Genomic DNA, 14768 nt, shown 5'->3' with positions numbered 1-14768 from the left:
TCATCAAGTTGTACATATAGTTCAATTTGGTAGCTATATTCGACAAATATTAGATTCATAAGATTAATTACCACTTGTCAATAGTGCCTTAATCGTTTGTGATTGCCTTTAGTACTTTTATTAATAACTTCATTAATCTCGTCGTTGTGTCAAATATTATCGAATGTGTGTTTTGTTATTTCATTGCAATCGAGCATTGCTCAGTGAAAATTTTGGTCGCTTTCATCCACAATAGTGTTACAACTATTATATATATTGTTTGTCCTTGCATTATTTACGGTGATCGTCAAATGTGATTTCTTTAAGATTTTATTTCGCTGGTTTTCAACATTTAATGCTTTGCTACAGTTCAGACCTCTCAAGAATTTCATTTCCTTACTTCAGCTTTTTTGTTGTTTTTGTAAGCAATTTATGAATATTTACATTATTTCTGGTGGTTGGTCCTTTTCAGTACACATTTTTCACTGTTTTGCTATTCTGTAAAAGAAAACTTGGAGAAGATGGTGATAACTCACTGTGAAAGGAACTTAGTAGAGAATCTACTGGCGATGCTCATAGGCAGACAATCACGTTGTTGACCTAGTGCGGAACTCACAGCCTAAGTGTAGAGTCTCGCCAGGAGATTGCGGAACTCAGCGCGAAAGCTCACCATTCTCTAATCGTCGTAAAAAAAATGCGTTAGAACCGTTTTGGTTCCTACGAGATACGATAGGAAGCGCTTCTATGTGCACGTTTCGGTACCCTGAGCACCCTATTCACTGCTTCCACTTAAAAGCATCACCCCACGAATCTGAGTTGGTATGGATTTCAAGTGGAGTATTTGTATACGGGATCGTAGATTACGGAGAGAAGGACGATTCCGTCCATTTCTTCCTGATTGCCGTAAAAAAAACGGCCCGGAAGGTGCGGCGCGTGCACAAGGCTCGCGCGCTCCAATCGACCTCCTTGTAGACAATAGCGCGCCGGAACGCCCGAAGCCGTGTCTTCCGAGCCGTTTTTTACGGCAATTAGGAAGAAATGGACGGAATCACCCTTCTCTCCATAGTCTACGACTCCGCATACAAATACTCTACCTGAAATCCGTATCACCTCAGATTCGTGGGGTGATGCCTTTAACTAGGCTGGTGAGAAGACGTCAATGCTCTGCAGTGATTTTCGGGCGCTAGCCGATGTGTCAGGTGTTTTTTTTTACCCTCTCAGACAAGACTGGTACCAATTTATCGACCCCGGGGAATGAAGGGCTTATAGTTGGGTCAAAACGACATGAAGCACGGTGCAGTTGCGTAAGCGGTTGCGCTCGAAGCGGTGCTGTGGAGAAAGAGGTTGGAATCGAGGTGGGACCATCGCGGAGCAGTGAACGGTGGTAGTAGGGGTTCTCACTCGATTCTAATCGCTGCGATCCATCGCACCGCCTTGAGCTAAATCGCTTGCGCAACTGCACCGTGCTTCATGTCATTTTGACTCTACTATAGTTGAACTGGGACGTTTTCGAACTATCGATCATGTAGTATCAGCTGAGTCTTTTATCCATTGTGCTGCACGCTGTGGTATGTCGTCCACACTATGAAGCTCGCCGGAAATCGATAACAAACAGAGTATGCATTCGGTTTTCAATTAATCTCTACTGTAGAATAAAAGGATATGATTAATCAGAAAATTAGAATAGAAACTTTATCAACGATTATGTATGAGTACAATAAATATGTAAAATACATAATGCAATGATCTCACTGTACACCTATCACAATAAGAGCCATAAGTAAGTAATTCAACAACATGGAGGCCATAGTGGGTCGTTGCTAACTGCGATACAGATTTGTCCATTTCATTCGATAGTTAAATGACTGCGTATAAGAGTATGAAAGACTTGTCCGCTTGAGGTAGAAGAGAAAAAAAAATTTTCTTTTCGTACACAAATAAGAGACAGAAGTCGTTGAAAGTCGTCTAAATTTACAATTGAGCATGTTGGACAACTGTCAAATAAAAAAAAACTGTAACTTGTGGTTGCTGCTCCATTGCTGTTGATACGGGGGGAATCATTTCAGATTCATTAGGGTAGGAATGCGAAAAAACGAGATATATAGTGAGTTCTAAGGTTGGTGCCTCTTCTGAGATACGTATTCATAATTATGACGTTTCCATAAATAAACAAACATGCTATTGTGTACGTAAAATGTTGCGGAGGCGTAGTGTGGTAGCCTGCAATCGAGACAGAACTATCCAGAAAACCAATTTTGTTGCGGGATTTGTTGTTGTTGTTGTTGCGGCATTTGTTGTTGTTGTTGTTGCGGCATTTGTTGTTGTTGTTGAGACATTTGTTGTTGCAGCGGCAATTGTTGTTGTTGTTGTTGTTGTTGTTGATACTGTAGATTAGGCATTACATCAGGAGTATATCCAGTTCGAGATATGCCAATATCTTGTGGACGTGGCATACCGGCAACACCCTTTAATAAATTAAAATTTATACGGTAGTATAAAAAATAAGTGACTGAAAATGGAATCACGCCCAATAGTGACAAACCTGCATATTTATTTCTGCTTGCGGGACGTACCCAGCAGGTGGATTCATTCCGTTCGAGTCTGGATACGGTGGTCTGTTGTTAGCGTATCCATTAGTCATACCAAAACCATTGCCGTTTGTGTAGGGAACACTGTTCAGATCGCTGAAAAGGTAAGTTTCTATTGAATATTTTTAATTTAGTTAAAAATTGTAACTAGTAATCCAATTAATTTTTTTTCGGCGTCCAAGGATTTACCACTGCTATTCACTCCCACTTACACCCTTTAAAATCAGCATACCACAAATCTGGTGTGGTACGGATTTCAGGTGGAGTATCCTTATATGATTATGGAGTGGGGGTGATTCCGTCCATTTCTTCCTAATTGCCGTGAAAAGCGGCCCGGAAGATACGGCTTCGGGCGTTCCTGCTCGCTATTTTTTTACAAGAAGTTCGATTGGAGCGCGCCAGCCTTGTGCACGCGCCGCATCTTCCAGGCCGTTTTTTTTACGACAATTAGGAAGAAATGGACGGAATCACCCCGCTCTCCATAATCTATATCTATCCCCGTATACGAATACTCCACCTGAAATCCGCACCACCTCAGATTCGCGGTATGCTGCTTTTAAGGGAACAAGAAAAGTTCTCACCGTTGATCTGGCGCTTGCTGAGTGTTAGGGTACTGTTGGCTACCGTATACTTGACGAACAGGATGTGGCGCATATCCTGACATGTTTGGAAGCTCTTGAGGTGCAGGGTTCCTGTCTTGCCTTGAACATAGAAGTATTATGGATGGTTTGAAATAGTAAATTGGTAGGACTTGAATGATTTGCAGTAGTGATCCATCCTAGTAGTCAGTTTGATTTATTTCTGCATTACGGTTCATTCGTATTTCTGAGGTTGCAATAGCTCTACGTTCAAAAAAAAAAAACTGAAAGTTTAACTCACCTCTCTCCATTTTGAGGGTACTGATTCATGTTTGGATAAGGACTCTGTGAAGGGTCGCCGTAGGTCTGAACATTGCAATTAAATAGGGACGAGGCGAAATAAAATTGGGAACATGAAGGCAGCATGCCATAAAATTGAAAATATCAAGACCTCTACACGGAAAGATAGGATTATAAGTGTGAATCACGAGTATGTGAGCTGTGATTACGCTCAATTCTGCCTGGTAATCCACAAAAGAAGGTGTGAGAAACGGATTTGTGAATCGGATTTTCGTACGAGGCACCTTATAACGCGACACCTTTGCGTACGAACCGCATGTGCGAGCGAGCGGACGGAATTCAATAACATTGTCTCAGCAACCAATTCATGTAAAACCAGTGAATAGGCTGACGAGAGAATCACGGGGAGGAGGGAGGTGGCACGCAAAGGTGGCGCGTTATAAGGTGTCTCGTCGTGAAATTCGATCGTTACTTTCTCATGCCGTTTTTCAAGACAATTATGGAGAATTGAGCACAATCGCATCCATTGTCGAGCCGTATATCTCTACCACTATCTTTTGGTGGAATAGCGCTTCGCCAGTTTTGTAGTATGTTGCTTTCAAATTCAAAAGTTTGGAAAATTCCTGTATTCTCGGAAGAAAAAGCACTGCCTTGTATGATTTTGGGATTATTGATCAAATTCTCAACAACTATTACTTCCAATGAGTTTGTAAATGATTAACTTTGCTGAATTTGTTCAATTTCTACCTCATTCATTCATAACCAACCTAGCACCCAGCCAATAAATTTAAATTCACTCTAAAATACCGTACTCCTTGGTTGTTCGGATTCGTGTTATATGCGTTGCTTCCGCTATGTCCATTCACTCCGTTTAAATTCATCACTCCATTCACAGCGGTCGGAGCAAATCCACCTGGGCTTCGAGGATTCGGATTCTGATTGGTCCTGAATAGGTTCGAAAATTTTATTGGAATTTCATCTTACAGATGAATGAGGATCAAATCAATGTTTCATTTCTCTTTCTTGGATCCTGGGATTTTTTCAGAGTATTTCTTGTGATTCGTTATCGTCATGTATTTCTACATAATTAATAATAAATTGATTAAGTGATAGATTGATTTTACTCACTGCATCATAGATCCGCTGTAACCGTTGCCATTTCCATTCCCATTCTGATAATTTGGTTGTGAATGAGAATTTTGACCAAAAACACCAGCATGAAGACCTTGAGCAGCGTCACCAACGGTGTTCATAACGCTATTAGCGGCAGCATTCAGATGACCGGCAACGTTGCCGCTGACGTTTTGAATCCCTTCTGAACAGAAATCTTACGTAAAATTTTGATCTTTTGTTTTTTTGATCACAGGCACAATCGTTATTGATTTTTGCAACCGGCAACATTTCGAGAATCTTATGAAGATCTTCTATGTGATCTTATGATCTTTCGAGAATCACAGTACATTTTGATACTGTTATTCTTTATATATCTTTAGTTGGATCAATATCTCCGTGTTTAGGACGAAATTTCACTATTCGATCAATAACGTTTAAAATATGGTTATAAATGAGCATGTGGAAGATTTGACACCGAGCTATCTTTGATCTACAGCGATCGAAATGGTCATCGATATCGATCCTTCATGCAGTACAATGTTTCTCACGTTCGAAAAGTTCCGCTACCACCACCATCTGCAATTTCTCCACCTAACCTGTTCCTTCTTTTGGAAATTGGGGATAACTTTCAAAATTTTCAGTTTCCAGTCTGAATCTGAATCTTTCTAAGATTTCCAAGCTACACTCAGCATTCTTTGGACTTCTTTTTTTAAAATTATTACTGCATCTTTCATTACTTCTTATACCTGACTTTTGTTGACCCAAACTGATTAACGAGAGGTTCTTATAATGCTTATCTTCCAATTGTTCCAATCCAATTGAATCTTGTTATAGTCGGGTCAAAACGACTTGGAGCAAGGTGCAGTTACCTGAGCGGTTGCATACGACGCGGTGGAGCAAGCAGACGCGATCTAGATGGGACCCTCACTAGCTTCATTTCCAGCCCAAGTGGTGTTAGCAATGGTCCCGGCTCGACTGCAGTGCCCCGCTCGCTCCACCGCGCCGCTTCGACCGCAGCCGCTTACGCAACTGCACCAGGCTTCAGGTCGTTTGGACCCGACTATAGCATGTGAGATAATAAGCTTCGCTTTAATTGCTTGAACTATGGAAGACATGATGGAGATAACAAAAACCTTTCGGTTATAGCTTTTGGGACCTAATTAGAACCCCCGTAGTCCGCATTCGGAATAGACGGATGACTGGCAGAACTTGAACTACAGCCAAATTCATAGTTTAGAATGACAGCTGCTATGATTTCGGACTATTAACGAAGAAAGAAAAAAGAGCCAGAATGTGAACGGAAACCAGGTAAGAGAGATTGATTAGAGAGCAGTATAAAGTGCTCTAGGAAAGAAGAACCACATAAATTTCTTTGGCAATATGTACTCGAGAGATTTTATAAACAAAGCCGCAGTATCTCTTCCTGTTACATTGATTCATGTTCTTTTGCATCGTACACCCAATCGCTGATGAGGTCCTGTTTAGATTGATATCAATATTGAGCAATATTGATTGATATTAATAATGAGCTAGAAATCCTGACGTTAGCACAAGTAAATGCTAATTTCCAGCGACAAATTTATGTCAAGCTCCAAGCAGTGGAACGTTTTTCAGCAGATGAAGCATAGTCGGGCCAAAACGACATGAAGCACGGACAGTTGCGTAAGCGGATGCGCGCTCGAAGCGGTACAGTGGAGACAGCGGCTGGAATCGGAGAGGAACCATGGCGGACTGCAGTGATGGATGGCGGTAGCGAAGATCCTTATAATATTTCAACCGCTACGCTCTACCGCGCCGCTACGAGCGCACGCCGCTTACGCAGCTGTCCGTGCTTCATGTCGTTTTGACCCAACTATATTCGTTTCGGTGCTATCTGACTCGCACTTTGATCCAAAATCTAGTAAAACCGCTCAAATTTTCGCTCCTTAGAATTCTAACCATCAATTCATTCCTAGAGATTCTCCTTATTAATAGGTTCCCTTCCATCTTTTTCTTAGTTACTTTTTCCACACCGATTGAGTAACAGTCACCGCATTATACGTTGGTATATCACTTGCTCACTCACGTGGTAACTGCTGAAGTTGAATCCACTTCGAATCGGCACCGCTGCTACCAAAAGCCGTTGTAAGATGATTGCGATTACGGTAGTACGTTTCAAAGTCGCGTTGGTTCTGCAACGATACGCAACGTTTCTGGTGCTGTTATTACAAACTATAGTCGGGTCAATACGACATGAAGCACGGACATTTGCGCAAGCGGCTGCGCTCGAAGCGGTGCGGTGGAGCGTAGCGGTTGGGATCGCGTAAGGACCCTCACTGCCGCCACTCACCTCTGCAGTTCGCCATGGTCCCACCTCGATTCCAACCGCTGTTTCGACCGCACCGCTTCCGAGCGCGGTCACTTACGTAACGGTCCGTGCTTCATGTCGTTTTGACCCAACTATATTTAGCGAGAAAAGAGTGTACCTGTTCAATAGTATTGGCTTGAGCATAGGTGCGCCATTCTGGGACGAATAAGTAGAAGCAGATACGTTTCACAATGTTAAGCTGCTCCTCCCCGCGCAAAGCATCTCTTTCAATACCGTACTCGGGCAAGCAAAAGTCGTAACAGTCCGAACATTTCCGATCTGCAAGGGTTAGTTGATGAAATACTGTAAGTTATCCAGTTCGTACAATGAACCACGTACTCTTCTGATTAGTGCCTGCGTACTCCAATTGGATCCATCTAGCTCCTTCACATTCTGGGATTGGTGGATTGAACATCTGTTGGCCATTCATAAATACAGGAGAAGGCAGATACTGCCAGCTCTCACCCCAACCCTGGGTCTGCGAGGTGCGCTGAAAATAGTTGGAAGTTTTCTGTGCAATGATGGTAATCAGGTACAGTACACGACACCTCTTAACATTTTTTCTAATTTCATTTTTTCCGGGAACTATCCCTAATTATCTGGTTTTCTTTGATGCTCAATTTTGATTGACAGTCCAGAAGTACAGTATCTAGATAAAACACTCGAGACCTGAATAGAAAACGTCTAGTTTGCGACGAGGACCAAATCTGGTTGAATATTAAATGAAATTGGATTTTTTTTTTCGTAGGTAAAAGATCATCTTATTGACGTGAAAAGGTGGGGCGAGGCAAAAATCTTTGATATTTCTATTTTCAATTAGTACATCCTCATTTTTTCTTTCCACAAAGGTCAGAGTTGCTGCTCCTCTCGTATTTCAGCAGCTGATGAATGCTGCAAATTATTTTCGCTTTTATAGTCGGGTCAAAATGAAATGAAGCACGGTCCATTTACGTACACGCTCGAAACGGCACGGTGGAAGCAGCAATTGGAATCGAGTTGGGACCGTCGCAAATTGCAGCGATGGGTAGTGCCACAAAGGGTCCCAGTACGCTCCTAACCGCTACACTCCACCGCATCGCCTCGAGAGAAGCCGCGTGCGCAATTGCACCGTGTTTCATGTCGTTTTGACCCTACTATACACAGAAAAGCTCCAGATATCTGATCAAGTTATAATACACGGAAGCTTGTTATTTTTTGTGAGTAGACTTTTTTAAAATGAATCCGTAGTGCTCTTATCCCGCTTTTCTGTCTAGACAGTCACCAATTTAAGGCGATCCCTTGTACGTAAACGTCGGCTTACATGCGACGCGACTCCAATGGCACGTCGCATCGCATCCGCGTCGCGCAACATCGATCGATCGAGCGGCATCACGAAGCAGGCGAGACTTTTCCCATTGCCCTTCAATGTTTCGTCGATCACTGCGACGCGGTTCTAAAAAAAATCGAATATTTGATCTGTACGAAATATATTGTACTGCACATTTCTGAGAATTGTTGGTTTATTAGCGTGGATGTCGGTTGCTTAGCAAACGCTTTGTGAAACGCCTGGAAAATATACGTTTATACTCCGTGTATTCGAATCCGTTTTAAGTTTAAAATTAAAGTTAAAGTTTCTAGCGTTAATCAATCCGCTTGGGATGCGCCCCCACGTTCACTTCAATTCAGAATCGTTTGAGGTACACGAACGTGTATCTGGCCTTTAGAATGACTTGCGGAGGTTAGCCGATGTGTCAAGTCAGTGTTTTTATCCTCCCAGAGAAGTCTGGTACCAATTTATCGACCCCGGAGGGATGAAAGACTTGGTGAGCACTAGGGCGGATTCGAACCTCCGATCAATCGTGCAGGAAGCGGAACCTCTGACCGCTACACTACACCCGCCCCGTTTTAAGTTTACAGTCCAGAATTCTGCCGCAGTTACATTAATCTGATACGGTCCTAGCAGTATTTTTGAGATCTTTTCAACATGCAGATTATATTAGTACAAGTTGGCGATAAACTTCTTAGCTTTATAATTTTGCAAACGATTTTAGTCGTTTCGACAAAAAAAAAACTCTTACCGTCTTGAAATCATAGTAGCTGATGAAATTCCCTTTGAATGGCATAGCACCTTGCATTTCTAGTCGAACCTAAACACAGCTTTAAAATCAACAAAATCACGTTCAGAGCAGAAGAAAAAACATTGCTGGAGTAAAAATACAAAGGATGGGTATGAAATCCATCAGTACGATTGAAGAATGGAAATCAACGGGATTCTTTCTACAGCCTATTCATCGGTTTTACTTGAAAAGGTTGATGATTGAACCTGGATGGTTTTCGTCCGCCCGTCCGCAGAAGCGAAGCGTATATGGTGGTGACGCGTTGCAAGGTGCTTCGTAGGAAGATTCGATCGATTGAGTCATTTTCTTAGGACAATTAGGTTGCCCACAGACTTCAGAGCAGCGCGGACGCGCGGCTCGGCGGCCCTGCTGTTTGGTGGTTATTGACTATCCACAACAGTACGTTCAGTAACCACCAAAACCGCAGAGCAGCCAAACCGTGCGTCCGCGTGGCTCTGAACTCTGTGAGCAGCCTTAGGGGAGTTTACCGTAATCGCGGTCATACGGCGATCTACACTCCAACCCCATCTTTTCATGGAGAGATTCCAAGACTGGTGGTAAATTTTGTGGTATACTGCCTTCAATGAAGAGTTGCTGGCTTCGGCAACTGCAGAATAAGTGGAGGCATGGCGACAACTGTATGGAAGTCAATTCGTCCCTGGTATTTGGGTCGGTGTGCTCACCTGTTCATCGTCAGCTTTCATACTTATACGCACTGGATTGTTCTGACCACCACGATACATCTCCGGTGCTAACCATGAGATTTGAGCGCTCTGACAAATGACAAAAAATTTGAGAAATTAGTAGTCATATGTAACAAATGCTTTGTAACACACCTTTGGTGCTTTGAGAACCTGCGAAAGTACGATGGCAGTAATTACACCAGAAATTAGAAGAAGAGTAAAAAAGAGTATACAAAGTGCACAACACGATCGCTTCCCACTATAATTAAACTTTAGTCTTCAACTCGTAAATTACCCGCTGATCTTGTATTAAATCAAGAAAACACACCGTTCCTTCCACTCTTGCAGTCGATTACGTTTCTTCGATGGTAGTGGACCGGCAGTCGGTCGCGCTACATCCGCTGGCGACGACATGATCACCGAAGGCGCTCTGGATTGTACCACTGACGAAGGTGGTAGTGTACCAGCTGGACCCGGTGCAGCTTTCAGTGGTAGAGCATGATTGCTGTTCATCTGAAAATGTGGGTCCACTAGTGATCAATAAAATCCTAACTCATCAAGCACTCATTGTTAGATCGGCGGGTACTGATCCAATAGATAATAATGTGTACAGTACATATTTCATTAATCTTACGTCGCTTACTATTCGGGCACAAAAATTCTGCAAAATTATGCCGCTAGCGCATGGAGCTCTTATTCCCGCTATCGGGTTTCTAAGTGATTTCAAGTGATTTGATGGTCTTTTTTCACCTAAAATCAGTCCTTTATTCACATTCGAACTGTTTTGAAAGTCAGAAATGTTAAAAGTTTAGAAGAGAAACTTTTGAAGTTTTTTAAAGTTTTAAAAATTTTTAAAGTTTTAGAAGAGAAAAAGAGAGAAGAAAATTAAATGTTTAAAGGAGAGAGAAGTTAAGAAGAATGAATGAAAATTATGAACACTTGGTGGATTTCCTCCATTTCTACGAAGAAAGTGCAAGTCCTTTCGGTATATATTTTTTTAAAATTTCTGGTTGGCTTCTAGGAAAATTAAATAAGGAGCAGCTGGAATAGTACCAGAACAAGCATGGCTGAAAATCGTGACTTTCACTTCTTATTTATTTATCTTTATTTCTACCATTTATTTTCACTTTATTCCATATTTTCCGTATCCTCACTGAACGATGCTGTCCACAAAATAAGGGAAATAGTTTATCGTAGAACTGCTGCTACAAACGGGCGTATTTCTTTTCTTGAATCCTCTTGAATTTTTTCCCGAAAAGGGCCAAGGAAAACATCCCGACAATCATTCTGTACGTCATAGATTCGTACGTCTGCGTATCTGTCGCTATCGTTCGCTTACTACACGAAATCCTTTTGTTTTCGCTGCGGCTGCTGCTGCGGATGGTAGGAGCTGCGCAAGATTTCCCTGTTACCGCCAAGACCTCTGCAAATAAACACCACAAGACGACAAGACGTTCGTTCGTTGGTCAAACGTACATACATAATTTGTGTTTACATACGTGAGATCACTCCAGAGCGGTCACTGTTACCTACAGCTAACTGTCGCTTTTTTCTCGAATAAATCGATAATCAGCGATCAGATATCATTGGGTTTCGGTCGTTCTTTAGAATATATCTTCATAAGGCTATTTTTTGACCAGCACTGACTTCAGTGGGGATTATCTGTTCAGCTAAAACCAGTCTTCAGTCTTATTGCTCGTTTCAATGAGAGGGGACGTCAAAGTAAAATCCATTTAGAAAAAACAAGGATAAAGTTTAAAATTTAAGAAGTATCGATTGTATCATTGTTTCCTAGACGTTTCATTTTTAGACAAAAATGTGGATGTGGTACAGGCGGAATTATTTACAATAGCCACAAGTATGTATGTATGTTGCTTTCACAGTATCCACTACCAGGAACGTTTTATTGATTTTTTGTGTATGCTAGTATTTTTTATACATGCATACATACTTTTTTAAACCTAACTACTCTTTATGTGCTCCAATGATAAGATGTGGCATCATTGAAAATATTGAAGAGAGAAAAAAAACCCGCATCATTTGCTTCACAGGGTGTGCTGACCTCATTTGAGCAAATTTATGCTTGAGAAAACTTCATAGCTATGGAGTTTGACTGGATTTTTTTTTCCGGACATCCTATTCAAGCAATTATTTCCTGTTCCGAATTGAGTTCAAATTGCTCAACAGAGCAACAGTGCCAGTATTATTGCTCAGACTTCTGCCAGTCTCTCATCTGAGCGATGTTCGCTTATCGATTGACACTTACCAGGTGAAATTGGTAATTCTCCGAAACGTATGCCAGCTGAGAAGGGGCCCTCGAGCAGGGCGCCTGCTGTGCTGCATCCACCATCTGAAAGTGGCACTAATGTCATCATATCGTATTAAATACTAATAATGAGATTCTAGAAGGAGCTTGTACTGCCGTTTTAAGGAGATTTTATGGATTTGGTTGAGGTACTACAAAGAAGCGGGGAATTCAGAACTTTTCTGTGCTAAATAAAATCCAGAAATGACAGAAAAATCGACAAAATAAAGATACATCGGGAGCTATTTACTGCTTCGAAACGAGTTTAAAGCGAGGGAAATTTAAAAAAAAAAGAATGAAGTTTTGCCAAAGGATGGTAGTAAACAGGTAAGCTAAAAATATGCAGATGAATAATTTTTTGGAAGGAAAAAATAAGATGAAAATAATATTCTATAATTTGGTTTATTTGTTACCCTTTGCTTAGACAATGTTTGGAGGAATGCAAAGAAAAAGAAGCAAGATAAAAAAATAAGTGGTGGTGAAACAGTATTCTTGAGGAAAATTTCGTGTCATATAACCGAGTGGAGAACGTCTGTAGACAAAATTCGGTAGAAACAAACAAATAAACAAATGAATAAACAAGAACAAGTGAAATATCAAGCAGTTCAATGTGATGTATAAGCATCCTCTCTATCTCTAGCATTTAGTAATCTGCAGAGGAAAAAAAGGTTGACTGAATTTAAACATCATAGTGGATTCCATTAGTGAAGATTTGAGATAAGAGAAGAAAAAACAAGAAAAAAGTCTTTTTTTAGACAATATTTGGATAGAAAACTTATTTTCTTGCCATCTTCAACTTCATTTTGGCTCATTTATAAAGCTTTCGTAGTCATAATGAAAGCACTTTCTCCAACAAATCACTGACCTTCTTCACTTTCGGATAACAGTTCACCTTATGCCTGTTTAGGTTCTCATCGGATTCGACGAGGTTCACCCAACTGCCGCGTCGTTTGCTGAGTCCTTTAACAACGTGAGTGTTCCCAAAGAATGTTGAGAGTGTAAATGAATTATTATAATATTCATTATAATATATTCATCCCTATTTATGTATTATAATATTCACCTGATGAGCCTGAATAATCACTCCATGTGTCTGTCTCGGTTACCGTACCACTAGCGCTGCGATACGCAGGAGGCGGGCCTAGAAGTTGACAATATTGCAGATAGTTTTCCATAAATGTGCAGAATACCTTACATTTGCTAAGATCTACAATTCTGGGCGGTCTATTAGGGACCATATATTTTGGGGATTCCATGAGAAGGGGAGCGCCGTCGCATCGAGCTGCAACGGGTGCAAGGGTATGGGCAGCAGCAGCAGCAGCTCGGATGATGAGGTCAGCTGGATAGCCAGCCGGCTTTGTGCTGGGGTTGGTGTCGATAAACAAATGCTCCAGGAATTATGCAAGCCCTATCGATCGGACAGGTAAACGAGAACCCTCACATATCTAATTAACGCGCATGGAATGAGCATTTCATAAACGGATGTCATAGCCGATGGGGGCTGGGTATGTCCCGCAAGAGAACTCGTGGTCCTACGATTTCCTGACACAATCATGAGATACGGTGTTGAGGAAGTCTACCGTATTCCTCCATTAGACGATTGGTTATTGTTCATGGAAAGGACGGGTCAAAAGTGTGTTTATCCAGTCCAAAATTTCATGAAATCGGTCATTTACTGCTCGGTAACTCCTCTTAAATAAGGGTTATTTTTTAAAGTAAACTGAATTCAAGATAGGCATGGGTAAGAGAATCTTCATGCGACAGCGGAATTCTTTCTGTCGTTAATTGATAAGTAAATGTGTAACTCTTCTGGAAATATACTATGATTCTCAGTAGCTTATGTGCTGTGCTTATGTTATGGGCTTAAGTGCTTATGCTTATGGGGTATGCTTTTGGAAGAAAAAAACTGGTCAATTAAATCATCCAACGAAGAAATTGGGAGGGAAACCTGGCTTTTCTTTCCATACTTTTCAGACCGTAATCCTCTCCGGACTAACATCAACCTTATATAATTTTAGGATAGGCGAGTCCAGTCTAACCAAAAAGAAGAATCGTGTGAACATTCTGTTGGTATTTACCTCCCTCCTTTTTTGTTTTTTTTTTAAAGAGAAACCTGTACTTTTGTCCATTTGGAAATGATAAGAGAAATGCAACAGAGAAAAATAGATTGTTTATCGGCATACTGAAAATAATCGTTCGTTAAGGGACGGAAAATACAAAGTAACGTACCGTGAATTTTAGGTTCCTGATCGAATGACAAAAAGTCAGATGGCACACGTGCCATCTGGTCTCCTGTTCACTGCAATAAAATCGATACTAAGTACTATAAAATGGTGATCCATAAACGTTCACACCACGTTGGGATCCGAACAATGCGCAAAGGAAATCAAAAATTATATGCCAAAGAAAGTACTGAAGCAATAAGAGCAAATACAATGAGCTTTGAAGAAAAAAGGATCATCCACCAGATATTTTTTCTGAAAAGGAGAGATTTCACCCCATTTTTTCTTCCAACTCTACGACGTTCGTGTGAATTTTAGTATGGAGCTGTATGAATGGAGAAGCTGAGCAGGAATTTGTTCTATAAAATAAAATCAATAGGTCAAAAAAATCGGAGCGTTTGTAGAAGAATCGTGCACTTGTAAAATCGCCGTTCAAGAGGTTACGCGTGTCAATTGAGTCATAGAGGAAGATTACGGTAGATGCAACGAATTATGTGGTGATCTGGTTAAAGTTATTTTTGAAATAACGGTTGAATCACAGAAAATTAAGGAGTACA

General features: G+C 41.1%; 1 protein-coding gene across 1 annotated transcript; it reads right to left on the bottom strand.

Moving 5' to 3' along the window:
* Window positions 1–2216: 2216 nt before the first annotated feature.
* Window positions 2217–14273, bottom strand: RB195_013179 (uncharacterized protein; the record flags this gene model as incomplete). The annotated part of the gene is made up of 19 exons (XM_064202876.1): window positions 2217–2444; window positions 2522–2663; window positions 3149–3268; window positions 3447–3511; window positions 4258–4390; window positions 4574–4760; window positions 6624–6729; window positions 7024–7184; window positions 7245–7395; window positions 8206–8337; window positions 8963–9031; window positions 9685–9774; window positions 9838–9943; window positions 10013–10197; window positions 11951–12034; window positions 12855–12949; window positions 13053–13130; window positions 13185–13328; window positions 14219–14273. 19 exons carry the CDS (start codon window positions 14271–14273, stop codon window positions 2217–2219), a joined length of 2331 nt encoding a protein of 776 aa, XP_064058757.1.
* Window positions 14274–14768: the final 495 nt, after the last annotated feature.

This window comes from Necator americanus, chromosome V (genome assembly GCF_031761385.1).
Source record: "Necator americanus strain Aroian chromosome V, whole genome shotgun sequence".
NCBI classification, from domain to species: Eukaryota; Metazoa; Nematoda; class Chromadorea; order Rhabditida; family Ancylostomatidae; genus Necator; species Necator americanus.
Note: the sequence above shows the minus strand (reverse complement) of the source record. Positions and strands in the feature narration are given on the sequence as shown.